This window comes from Emydura macquarii, unplaced genomic scaffold (assembly GCF_026122565.2).
Source record: "Emydura macquarii macquarii isolate MOO-44397 ecotype Brisbane River unplaced genomic scaffold, CSIRO-AGI_Emac_v2 contig_3220, whole genome shotgun sequence".
In the NCBI taxonomy this organism is placed as follows: Eukaryota; Metazoa; Chordata; order Testudines; family Chelidae; genus Emydura; species Emydura macquarii.
Window position 1 is genome coordinate 5663032 of NW_027133357.1, and position 13321 is coordinate 5676352.

The 13321-nt window shown below is 54.6% G+C and overlaps 1 protein-coding gene across 1 annotated transcript in view; it reads right to left on the reverse strand.

Moving 5' to 3' along the window:
• Window positions 1-13321, reverse strand: part of MICAL1 (microtubule associated monooxygenase, calponin and LIM domain containing 1) — a 41570-nt gene that overhangs the window by 22909 nt on the left and 5340 nt on the right. The window contains exons 2-6 of the mRNA XM_067531476.1: window positions 6159-6450; window positions 3083-3290; window positions 2058-2174; window positions 1216-1317; window positions 193-348 (exon numbers count right to left, since the gene is read on the reverse strand). Of these exons, the coding sequence (XP_067387577.1) occupies window positions 193-348; window positions 1216-1317; window positions 2058-2174; window positions 3083-3290; window positions 6159-6422 (847 nt within the window). The 5' untranslated portion in view covers window positions 6423-6450. The remainder of the gene's footprint in view (window positions 1-192; window positions 349-1215; window positions 1318-2057; window positions 2175-3082; window positions 3291-6158; window positions 6451-13321) is intronic.

The following is a 13321-nucleotide window of genomic DNA, read 5'->3' on the forward strand; positions in this document are numbered from 1 at the left end:
CAACCCCTAATCTCAGTGCTGAAGGCCCCCTTCTCTGAGCAGACCCTCTGCTGAGGAGGGACCCCTGCTGCCTGTTGAATGACACCTCCCCCCCCTTCACCCGTTGCACAGCAGAGGGCGGGTTGATGCAGCCCTGGAGGCCAGGGATGGGGCAGGGGAGGGGGTCAGTTGGCGGGGGAAAGTCCTGCTGACCCGTTTTGTTGTAGAGGTTCTGGAAGAACTGCTGGTGGTAGATACGGGCCACGCCGCTGATCTCAGCCACCTCCACCTCGGCCCGGCTGTGGCGGTTGACAAAGTTGGTGGTGATACCGATGGCCAGCTTCCCACGCATCTCCTTCCGCTTGAACCCTGGGGACAGACACACGGACGCTCCCGTCAGGCCTGCTGGGGCCCTTCCTAGCCCACAGGACAGGAAGAGGAGCACAGGCCGTGTCGGGCTGGCGAGTGCCAGGATGTACCCCAAGAGGTGCAGTGTCCCTGTCTGCTATTTTGTGGTCCAAGAACCAGCCCGACACCCAGTGTGCTGCATCTGTAGCAAGCACCAGGGCGCCAGCCGGGAGTGGGAGACGGGTTTGAGAAGGGCCCAGACCAAGCCCCAGCTCTGCATCACCCCAACTTCAAGGATCACGTCCGTGGGGCAGGGCCGAGCTAGCAATCTGCAGCCGGTGGGCAGGACCATGTCTTGATTACTGAGCGCGGAGGGGAGTCACTCCCTGCCCTCAGGAGCTCCCAGTCCGGCGCAGACACTGGGAGGGAAGCACTAATAGGGTGTGGGGGGACAGTGCCCCACGTAGGGAGGTCCCACCCCCTTCGGTTTTATCAGGGAAGATGCAGAGCTGGAGGCCGGGCCCTGGAACGCCCCACTGCCCCATTGCACGACGCTACGTGCATTTTAAGGCAGCAGCTGGGCAGGCCTGCGGCCACGGCCCTACAGATGTTCAGGGCAAGCCTCAGCGGGTGGCGTGACCAGAGCCGGCTATCAGGAGCCGAGCTGTCTCAAGGCCTCTTCTCCCCCTCCCTCGTCTCCCCCACCAGCTGCATTTCAGACTCTTCCCAGGCCAAGAAGGAACATCCAAGGACAGAGGAGACCGAGCGGTCCCTGGCACGCTCAAGCCATGCGAAGCTCAGCAGCCTCGTGCACCCTCCCACCCCCATTACCAGGCAGGCTCAGAGGGGAGGGGGACACATTATTGCAGCACATGGGCCAGCCCTCACCTTCAGGCACAAATTTGCCTCCTCCGGCTGAGATGAGGACGTCAAACTCATACTGGCTCAAGGGAGAGGAGCTGGGCTGGAGCGCAGCCCTCCATCCACTGCCTGCAGGGAAAGACAATGAAGAAGGGGGCGTCAGAAGGGGGCTGGTCGACACCCCCATATGAAAACTCCCTCCCCCCCCCCCGACATGAACCTTGATACATAAGGAGGGGGTGTGGCCTAGTGGTTTGAGCTCATAGCTGGGAGTCAGGAGTACTAATCCTGGCTCTACCAGGAACTCGCTGCATGACTTTGGGTGAGTCGCTTCCCCCCCGTGTCTCAGTTTGCCCTTCTGTAAAATGGGGATATTGGCACTGATCCGCCGGCTGGAGATGACAGGGGTTTGTGAAGCTGGATTAGCATTTGTGGAGGCACCGGTATTATTATTTAAAATAAAACCAAAACCTCGTGGTCAGACCAGACTGAGGGAAAACCGACACAGCTCAGGACCATGTCACAAGTGTGTTAGTTCTCTGCAGGGACTTCAGTCTTGGTCACCTGCAGTTCCCAGCAGGAAAAAGGGATGAATCCCCCTGACCCCATCCCACTTCAGCCTATCCGGGGGCAGGTCTCCCTGTACTCCAGGAACAGGCTAGCCCTAGGAAGGGGTGCCAGCTGTGTTATGGGGTGGCCTGGCCTGGACCATTCTGTGTGATCTCAGAAGAATCCTGGGGCACTTTTCTGCATCCCCCAACCCCTGGACTGCCCCTCTGCGAGGGGCTGCATGATCGGCATGGGACAGGCTGGATTTCAGCCAGCGACAGCGGGAATGAGTCAGGACCACACGGCTCTGGCTTCCCTACCCTGTCCGCTCCTCTTCGCCGCAGGGGGGAGGAGCCCGTTAAACTGCACACTGACATGAATTTCAACCCCCAGGAGCAAGGCGACCTTCAGGAGGATCAGCTGCAGCTGACGGATACCTGGAGAGAGATGGACAGAGCGACGGAGCAGAAATCAAAGCTCCCCAGACATCGGCAGCAGACAAAGCCAGTTCAAGACAGTTTAACCCACAGTCCATTCCCTACCCAGCACCTCTGTCGTGTGGGTCATAGACCCCGCACTGCTCCCTGCTATGTGAACCGAGGCAGCTCCCTCGCTATTTGCCTGCCAGCTACAGACTTGGGGTCTAGACCCACCGCCATGGAACGTGTTCTGCTTTAGTAGAAAGGGCAGCCGGTCCTGCACAATCCCCTGGAGCTGCACTGGGGAAGGGGGAGCCCTGTGACGGGCAGACACAGCTTGAAGAGGAGGGCTGGAAGCAATGGGGCTACGGGCCAGGTGCCAGCAGGCAGGTGCCATCTGTGTTGTGGTGCAGGCTGGGGCAAAGCTACCCTCCGTGTGAAACGGAGGAGATGGGGGGGAACTGAAATTCACAGTGGCTTCTCCAGGGGCACACTGGAACCTGGCTAGGGCGGGGCTTCCTCCGGGCCAGCAGGGCCCCAGATCCCAACTCACCCAGACACAAGCTAAGGGTACCTTGGCCATTGCCGGCACTTTCCAGTCCCAGGGATCGTCCCGCTGCCCCCAACTCCAGCCGCAGCACTCCAGGCAGCCCGTCCCTCACCCACCCACCTGCAAGATGCCTCTTGACACAGCCCCTCCCTCATCCACCCTCAACATGCCCCAACACAGCCCCACCCTCTCACCCACCCGCAACATACCCAGGGCACAGCCCTGTCCACCCCCCTCCCCAAACACACACACAACCAACCCCGGCCACCACCTGCCTGGCGCTGGCCCTGTCACCCAACCCCAGTCCCATTTTGCTCCCATCATCCACGTCCACAGGCCAGACCCGCAACAGCTCTGCATCTCCAGCCCCACTCACTGATGTGGTCCAAAGTCCCGGTGCAGAAGCGCCCATAGAACTTCTTGGCGCCCAGCGCCTTCAGGTCGTGGATGGTGAACGGCCAGAGGTGCAGCACGTTGTTGCGGGAGAAGGAGTCTCTCTTCTCCACCAGCACGACGCGAGCTCCCAGGAAGGCCAGCTCGATGGCTGTGCGGAGCCCGCAGGGGCCCGCCCCGATGATCAGGCACTGGAAGAAGCAGTCGCAGAGCTGGGTGCCCAGGGCAGAGCGCAGTCCCGGCCCCACAATGACTAGACGGGGGGGGCTCCACTCATAGCCTGGGATAATCCAGCCAGGTACCCCAGTGCCAACCTCTTGGGACGGGGGCAGAAGGGCCTGACTAGCTGAAAGAGGGGAAACCAGGCCTGGCCGGGAGCTCAAGGCCTGGCAGGGCTGAGAACTGGGTGAGGCAAGGCAGACAGGAGGAAGCAGGGCGTCTATATCACAGCAACCATCCGAGCTATCAGCGTCAGGAAATCACTCCAACCCCCTTTGAGACCTGGCAGGAGTCACAGCACTGGGAGGGGAGTGCTTGCAGTTCCAGGCCGGAAAGGCCTCCAGCCCTGGTCTCCCCTTGCCCCACAGTGGGTCCGACTCCCCCCGTTTTCACTGGGCAAGAATCATGGTTACCTGCTGAAAACTCAGGCCTTGTCTGCACTGGGGATTTACAGCCACCATCTAAACCTCACTGGGCAAAGCCTCTAGATGCCCTGGTTTGCACCAGTGCAGCTAGCCGCGGATTCGAGCAGGGGTGAGCTTTCCGCAGCACGAGCAGCAGCTTTGTGTGTCGGCACCACGGGTTTGCACCGGGGCAGCTAAGTTGTGTGGTGCCCAACACGCTCATGGGAGATCTCTTTATCCCATCAGCTGGCGGTGCTGCACTCAACAACTACAGCTTCCCAGACAGCACCCTGTGCAGACTCTCTGCCTGGGAAGCTCAGCCCTTAAAGGCACAACCCTGCCCGTACTACACGCTGACGGCTGAAATCCTGAGCGTAGACAAGGAAGCCCCACTTTCTCTTTGCTGGGGTTTCAGAGAGCTGAACAGTTGCAGGTTTTAAAACAATGTGTTTTAGGCCTGAGCTACACTAGAGAGTTTTGTTGGCAAAACAGATGCTGGTGTACACACTGCAATCACGCCCCCCCGAAAAATTGCCCTGTATTTTCAACAAAATAAAACCACCTCAACGAGAGGTGTAGGGCTTTTGTCGGCAGAGCGAGGGCGACGCAGAGTCAATGTAGACACTGAGTTCCCTTACATGCTCCATTGATAAGAAAGCCCAAGCCTGGAGCGGCTGGTTCCTGAGCCGAAGCCCAGGCTGCTGCAAGCCTGGGCAGCTGGAGCCTGGCTGGTCAGGAGCTGGGACCAGGCAGCTGCGGAGAGCTGGAGCCCTGCCTGGCGGGAAGGGGAGAAGCTCTGGGTGACTTCTTCCCCCTCCCTTCCTCTCCCATCAGGAGCTGGGCAGCCTTGTCAATTTCATGGCTGAGCCATGAAATTGACAAGGCTGCCTGGCTCCTGGTGGAAGGCAGAGTGGGGGGTGGGCAGCCCCTGGGGGAGCCATCCTGTGTGGCCCCGGGCAGGGAGCTCAGAGCCGGTTTCTCAGCTGACACTGCCCTTTTAGGTTGGCGGAAGTGCTCCTGGCGAGGACGCACTCCACCGACCCAAGGAGGGTAATGTGGACGTCAGCCACCGCAGTAACTTAGTCCACATATGTTTTGTCCACTTAATGTCTGAGTGTAGACAAGGCCTTAGTCCCTCAGTCCCAGATGTTCTTGTCCAAGGACAGATGTGGAGGAGGCGGAGGAGGCTAATCCCTCTGCCAGGCCGAGTTAAACTGAACAGCGCCACCCCCCCAGCACTGACACTGCACTAGTCACCTCCAGCTGCCTGCAACGGCCAAGGACGCCGTTAATGCCCTGGTCTCCACAAGGCAATGCAGGCAGGGAGCTCAAGGGACCGGCCCAGCGCCCCAGGCTGGGAATCAGTGTGGGTGGTGGGAGTTCCTAGCTCCTTGCCCCCCACCCCTCCTGCACACCCTGGGGCCTGTAGAAGTTTCTAGGACAGAGAAGACACACAGCACAGCCCCCAGACTGGCCAGTGTGAGGGTTTCGGGAACACTCCCACCTGGAGCACTAGTGGAGATGGGCCCCAGGGAGTAGATGTCTCAAAACATGCTAGTGCGGGCAGAGCTCAGCTGGAAGTTACCCCACCCTGGCCTTTCTGCAATGGGCTAGAGTTGCATCACAGGTGCAATCTGTGCTCCAGTCAGGGGGTGGCTGAATTGCCAAGACCTGTTTAGTCACAGTGTCAACAGCACAAGTCACTGCACATCCCATCTGTAGCTGCCCGGGGCTCTCACATCCCCTCTCTGATCCGCTTTACCCTGCCGGGAAGGACAAACCATTTCCCCCAAGGCACCTCGTGCTGGGCTCACCCCGCACCAGCAATGGCCCCTCCCAGGCCTGACCCGAAAGGTCTTAGAGCAGGTCTACACTTATCGCTTAAGTCAATCTAGCATTCGTCGCTCAGGGGTGTGAAAAAGACACCCCCCACCCCCCCGAGTGACGCGAGTTACAGCGGCCTAAGCGCTGTCCACGCCGGCGCTATGTCGGTGGGAGATGCTCTCCCGCCCACACAGCTTCCGTTTCTCACAGAGACGGAGTAATCGTGCCAGTGGGAGAATGCCCTCCTGTCAGCATGCAGCGTCTTCACCCGATGCACCACAGCAGCGCAGCTGCATCCATGAAGCTGCGCCGCTGTAGCGCGTGTAGCGTACACCTGCCCTCACGGCAATGGCCCACAGCTGCCTACAGACAAACACCACAGCTGCCAGTGGGGAATCGAACCCGCGACTCCCCACACTGGAAGCACAAGCCCCCACCACTTGAGGTAAAAGAGCAGCTCCGTTAGCTGTAACTTAGTAGTAGGTTGTCACAGGTACTTGGAGCAGCCACTAGAGGAAGGCAAATCACACACAGTAAGCCTGTGTAATATCTTCCCCTTGCTCTCAGCATGGTCCCTTCTCTGGTTAGACCAGCCATGCCCTCCCTTCTTACCTTGGTGTTGGCACACGCTCTTCCCTGGTCATAGTCTTTGTGCCCAGCCTTCTTGTCCAGTTTGCTCCACAGGGCCTTGGCATTCCAGTAGTTGAGGCAGGACTTGAGCTTATGGTAGAACTGCAGCTGGCCCTTGTGCTCGAGGCCCAGCTGCCTGCACAAGGCCTGGAAGCTGCCCAGCACCTCCTCACATAGTTTGGCATGGAGGAAGGTTTCGAAAAGGGAGTGAGCCGGGTTACCCTGCTCCCCATCCTGAAGGTTCATCCTTGGCGCTCGGGGTCAAGAAGGGAGTCTGGAAAAGAGGGAGCGAAGCACAGAATGAGCCAAGGAGGCACTGCAAAGAACCCACCCCTCAAACAACCCCCATTTCACTGACATTCCCCCAAGGCCTGACACGGGGGGAGGGGAAACCAGGACTATAGGATTGCTGTAGCAGATCGGACTACATAGCCCAGCCTCCTGCCACAGGACGGCCAACCCCTGATGCTGCAGAGAAAAGGCACACCCCGCCCCCCAAACCCACAATGTACCAAGCTAATTGTCCAATGATAATGGGAGCCATTGAAGACAACAGCAGGATTTGAACCAAGGATCTTCAGAGCTAAAAGCATAAGTGTCTACTGCTTGTGCCAAAAGATTAAGATCTAATACAGCCCTCGGATATGTTACGTTTCACTGCTTACACACAGAGAGGTTGGATGGAAACATCGAATAAGCTGCTGGAAGGTTGCAGCATAGTACTGGTTTTATTCTTAGCACCCAGAAAGATAACACCCAGTAACAAAAAACAGAGAGAGACAAAACAGGCTGATCCCTAAGGCAGCGAGGCACAACTCACCCCTCCTCGGTCATTTCTATGCTAGTTCTTTTCAGACTGACTCAGAGCTGGATCACATGCTTTGCTATAGAGCACCCTGGGCCTGCCAGCAGGATCAGGAACCCCACCCCCCTTAAAGCGATAGCTTGCACTTCCAATACAGTCCTCGATACACCAGAAGATAAAGATCTATATCCTCTTCTTCCCACAGCAGTGAGCTCCATCGGTTGCTTGAGAACTGTTGCCCATGAGATAACAGCACCAGGCTGCGCTAAGAGAAGGGCCAAGGTCAGTCAGCTTGGACTGTGCACCTTTCTCCCCACCCAGAGGAAAAGAAGAGCAGAAAACTTGGCAATGAAGAGCCCTGAAAGACAAATAAGTGAGCCCGGTATTTGGCTAATGCAGGGAGGGAAGGGAATATTGCCCAGACGGCACTTTCCTTGCCTTGTCTCCAAACCACTGCAGTTTACAGGTGCAGCAGGGGACATATTTGTGCAATGCCTCTTCACACTGTACTTAGTTCTGTGCAAGCAGCAGCCAAAGGAATAGAAGCGAGAGTGTGGGGCGAAGAGCTACAGGCAGAACGTTCAGATCTGCTGCAGAGAGCATGGCTCCCAGAGCCACATTTAGGCACCTGAATCCAAGTGATCCACACACCCCACCAACGCCCTTGGGAGCTGCAGAGGCTCAGCCCTTCTGGAAATCAGACCAGCGGAATCCAATGGATTTAGGAGCCAAGTGTGAATTGTAGCAATTGGCCCCTTTGAGCAAGTCTGACGTCAGGGAGACAGGCCGGAAGTTTGCTTCAGTGATAAGCAACTTCCTATGTGCAATGTGCACCTGAATCACACGCAGTGGATCTGGGGACTTTCGTAGCCTTTTCCTGTGGTATCAGCAGAGACCAGACTTCCTTCCTCTTCATCACCCATCCAGTTTGGGGAGGGGAGGAGGTTTTCCTACCAGAGAGGAGCCTTGGGCTATCACATCAATTCATGAGTGGGCAGGGTCTGAGCTGGGACTAGCCACAGCCATAGACTTCAGCAATCTTTTGCAAGGCTCCTCTCAGTTCCCATCCCCTGCATCCCAGTGGCCACTGAGCTGGCTCCAGCACTGCAGAGTTTAAAGATATTGTGTATGCAGAGCCACAGTGGATCTTAACAACAAGAGGGCAGAGCCCGGCCCTTACAGTCTAAACAATGGGGAGGCTTTATGCCCCTCGGCTCCCCAGGAGACCAGCTGTGGGGGAGGAAGCTGCCAGCCAGAGTGAGGCAAAGATTAGCAAAGAGAACAGAGGTGTCTGAATCAGAAAACTAACCCATGTGGGTGGCTGTGGTTAGACTGAATGACTTTGTATGCGTTGCCCCTTTGCGCTGCCCACATCTGACCAGTACAGGGCAAGTCCTCTTCCCACTGGAATCACTGGGAGTTTTGTCATTGACTTCAATGGGATCAGGAATTTTATCCCCTCCTCCAGCACCTTCTTTTTGGCCCTTGTCTGTACTTGGGAGTCCAGTCACCAGTTTAGTTGCCCTGGTGTAAATCCCCTGTGTAGACAGGCTCTTAGCCACAGTTTGCCCAGGTGCAGCAGCTTCCCGGGGTTTCAAACAGGGGCAGAGCTCTGCTGAATAGCAGGTTTGCCTGGCTGCATTCATGCAGGAACCCTGGCAAGCCCCCCTAGTGGCCAAGGCCTTTGTTTAGAATTAATTCCTGCTCTGGGTGTTGGATACAAAACATAACATGCTCTTGCTGGAAGGCTGCAACGTAACACTGCTTTATTTCTTAGACTCCAGAACACACAAGAACCCAAACAGAGAGAAACAAAGCAGGCTGCTCCCCAAACAGCAAGGCGCAACTTACCCCACCTTACAGTAGATTGGCTGGCTGCAAACTAACTCTCTGGCACAGCGCACGCTCTTTGCAAAAGAGCCCCCTGACCTCTAGCCTGCAAGCAAGAGCTAAAGGAATGCCCTCCCCTCTTAAAATGTTGTGTGTTCTCTCTTACCTCGGACACCAACTCACTGCCAGGTAAGTTCCATTCCAGGATCTTTTATCGTAGGTGAGACAAGAATCACAAAGCACACCACACTGTTTCTGGATCTCCTGCTAAGCCTCCAGCCCAGGAATGCCTGCATTTGACTTGCAAATTACACAGACTTGGAGTGAAACTGAGAGGCATGTGAGAGAGACAGCAATCAGAATACGAACTAGGAGACTCCTCCAAGGAAGAGGCTCAGAAGGGATTGTCCCAAGACCCTTCCGCCCTCACTCCTCTCCTTTGAGTTTAGGAAGTTAAAGGTCTTGTCTCTTTAAATTATTATTATTTAAATACTTATTTCATGGTAATGCCTGCAGGCTTTGTTGTGCCAGGTGCTGTACAAACGTAAGTGACGGTCCCTACCCCAGAGAGCCTGCTGCCTAAAATGAAACTCTCTGGGGTGAAACATAGCAGTTGCTTAACAGCGCATTGCAACACAGCACAAAACTTTGGGGGGGGAAGAAATCAGGATCCAATTAAGGTACCATATTTACAGGTAGTTACATATTGTAGGTCATTTCATAGGTTAACAGTCCCAGACAGTAATGAGGTGCTCCCTATGCATTTTTTTTAAGCCCAGGGTCTCATGCAATGTAACTAACTGCTGTTTGGAAAGCACGGGGAGCTCTTGAGGACAGGCACCAAAGGAACGCAAAGCAGTTATCCACATCATCCTTGCCCCAGCAACAGTTTGGCAAGGAAATCAGCCTCCAGAGGCAGTGGGCTCCAGTGGGGTAATTGATCAGCATGTGGCATTTCTGTCTAGTCCTTGGAGTGAGCAAAGCAGAGCAGTGGTGAAGTTGGGTCCTCCTTGCCTCCAGAATGGAGAGTAACTGGTGGGAGTTCTGGGAATGTTAACCCTTTCTTCCCTGAAGGAGATTGGTTTCCTCTCTCTCTACACCACTAAACCACTCCCAGTGAAGAAACAAGTACGTCAAGAGTGCTCTTGGCTGTAAGGCCCCTGCAGGATGGCAGATACCTGTCCAGGGTCTTACAGGCCCCCCCTCAGCACCGTGATGTCTGGTGAAAGGCCTACAGCAAGCTGCACAGATAAAATTTCAAGATGCCAAAGTCTCCCACGGGGTATCCAAGAGAAGCTTAGGTTGCAGCCATAGACTGAGGACACATAACGGGGGACACAATCATCCCTTAGTGTAACCACTCTGTCAGTGTAATATATGCATGGGAACAAAGGCATTTGGGGCTGATCTTGGCCCAGGGTCTTCTCCCATGTCCTCAATCTATTAGTTGCCGGGGTGAGAGCTATCCAGATGCCTATTCAGCCGAGGGCTTGTTTTCTAACTGGAGTGGTGGGTGTCCCTGACTCCTGAAATATCAACGCCACAGAATCAGAGTGCTCCCCAGGAATGTACAGATTAGTTCTCTATGAGGTAAGGAAACATTTTCCAGATGGGGAAATTGAGGCACAGAGAAATTAAGATTATGCAGGAAGTCTGTGGCAGAGCTAGGAATAGAACCCAGTTCTCTGCGGATTGCCTGCCCAGCGTTTCCCCCGTGCCATGGTAATTTAAGCAAAAGAATGTTATCCTAAGCTGGGATCCATCACTCTGCTCAGCAGTGCACAGAGGAAGTCTTGCCCCAAGGAGCGTGCACTCTAGACTCTGCAGCATCAGGCAGCGCATACTTGAGCAATTATATCGTCTCCTGGGGGGCCCTGCGTCACAAGGCCAAAGGCAAAGTGAGCAGCCAGGCAACATGTTTGGTAACTTCTGTGAGCCACGTTTCCTGTTGTTATGAAATGTAATTTACAGCACGCACAAAAATAAAACAATCAGCCGCCAAGAGGTGACGGGGGACACCTGATCCCTCGGTGTGATCTACAGCCCATTAAAACCACTGCAGCCACTGAAGATCTGCGCACTGTTATCCTCCCCTCCTCTTCACCTTGGAACAAACAGCACAGGGCGTTTTCTGGGGATTAAGGGCTATCTGGAACTAGCTAGTTCTCAGCTGCATATCTGGCCGTCAGCTCCGCTCAACCAGACAGTAATTGCCAGGAAATGAGCTGCTATGACTGTTGAATAATACAATAGGACGATGCACTATACAAGAAAAGCACAATGGAAAATGTCAGTTGGAAACCCGACGTTGACCGTGCTGTGAAACCCAGTGTAAGCAGAGCCTTCGCAGTGAACTACGCTGGATCAAAGTCACTCATTGTCAGACTCCCCATCCCAAAGGAAGGCAGGGGAACAATCTCGGTCATTTGCTTCTGGTGCCACTGCTTTGCTTTTCCACGTATGTCTCCAGGACAGCCCAATTCGCCGTCAGAAAGAGCTGTGGTTCAAAGCTGTGCTGCGTCTCTCACTCTCCTGTTTTGCTGTGGTTATTATAACAAACATGGAAAACGGGCCGTTCTGGCAAGACTCGAAGAGGGAATGACTTGGATTTTATTATTAGCCTTGACTCGCTTCTCTTAGGCCTCGTGGAAGAAATTGTGAAAGGTTTTTCAGAGATGCTGAGCACACACAGCGTCCATTGTGTTTACTGGGCTTTGTAGCAGGGCCTTGGACTTTCAGATGGTCAGGGTGAAAGGCAGTGTGGTCCAGTGGGTAGGGCACTGCGGCAGAACACAAGAGAGCCCGCTCTGCCAATTACCTTGTCCCACTCTTCACCTGTCTTGTCTATTTAGAGCAGGGCATGTCCCTTACTGGGTGTTGGTACAGCACCTAGCACCATGGGATCCTGATCTTGGCTGGGGCCCTCTAGGTCATAACCAACACTTTTGAAAACCAGGCTGAGTTGTTCGCTGGGACTTGAATGGAGAGAGCATGGTGGTTTGTCAGACCAACCCTGGGAGCTATAAAAAACTGATGAGAAGCACGAATGATGATTAGAAAGCAGAAGAGGACAGTAAAACCCATACAGAGGATGTGGGCTTTGAGTGACCCTGCTGGAAAATGTGCTTTCACATCTACTGCTCTGCTATGCAAACCTGGACAAAAAGACGTTACTCTCCCTTCACAGGCCAGTGCTCTTGGGAGCGTTTCGTTGTCTTCCCACATTAAGTGACTTAAAACCAGGAGGGTTACAGACCACCCAGTGTTCTGCCACCCCTTCCCCAACTCCTTGGGTACATCTACACTCAAGCCAGAGGCGTCATTTCTGGCGCGGGTAGATGCATGCTAACACATTTAAAACATACGTGTAGCTCCGGCGGTGCGAGCGCTGGCTGCTGAGTACAGGCCTGCCTGGGACCTTAGGTACTGACTCGGGTACCTAGCCCGTCCCACCACAGCTCCACTGCTATTTTTATCATGCTAACCTGATTGAAGCTAGCACACATACGTCCACCCAAGCTGGGCATTACACTTCCAGCTCCCGAGTCGCAGTACTCTATGTCTGTCTGGTGTATTGCGTTTACAAGCAGCTCAGAGCAGAACCACTGTCTTCTCCTCTGGGTTTGTACAGAGACGCCCGGTCTTGGCTCGAGTCCACAATAACAACATTTTGATTCTGCAGAGAGCTCCCTGCGTTCCTTGCTGCTCAGCTTGGAAAAAAGAAAAACACTTGATTGTTGAGCCTTGGAAGACTGGATCCTCGGGGCTATCAGATCCAGAGAGCGCCTGGGCTACCAAACAGAGAGTCATGCATTGCTGTCCCAGGAGACAGCTTTGGGGGGGGGGGGGGAGGGGGTTTGGACAGCTGTTACCGACATATAACCTCTGACATTTCTATAGTCACTTTTCTTTCAGGACCCCCTAGCCCTTTGCAAAGGTAAATGAAGCTTCACAACACACCTGTGATTGAGGGATTATCCCCATTTTACCAGTGAGGGAACTAAGGTAGACAAGCAATGCCACGGATCAAGTGAATGGCCGGTGGAGTGGGTGCGTATTGTCCTTTATCATTTATATTGCACAGAATCGCACAGCTCCAGTCACGGACCAGCCTCCATTGTGCTAGGCTCTCTACAGAGGACCCTTGACTGTCAGTTCACTGCTATGACTAACACATGATGCCTCCCAGCCAGAGGCAGGTACAGAACGCAGGGGCGTCAAGGTGCATTAGAAAGATCAATGGACTCTATCTCCATTTCACAGCTGGAAAAAGTGAAAGGGACAGGACTTGGCCAAATCTAGACAGCAGGTGCCAGTAATGGGACCCAGGAGTCCTGACTGACAGTCCTGTGCATTAATGCCCACCACCTTCCATTACCAGACCCTAGTTTCAGTTGCATGTGGACAGAAATTTTCTATGCCAAGTATCTGCTGCCCTTTTCTTTGAAAAGCCCTAACTCCTCGATACTTTGGCACAGGGACTTGCAGTTTGGCAGGGGGGCGGCTTGTG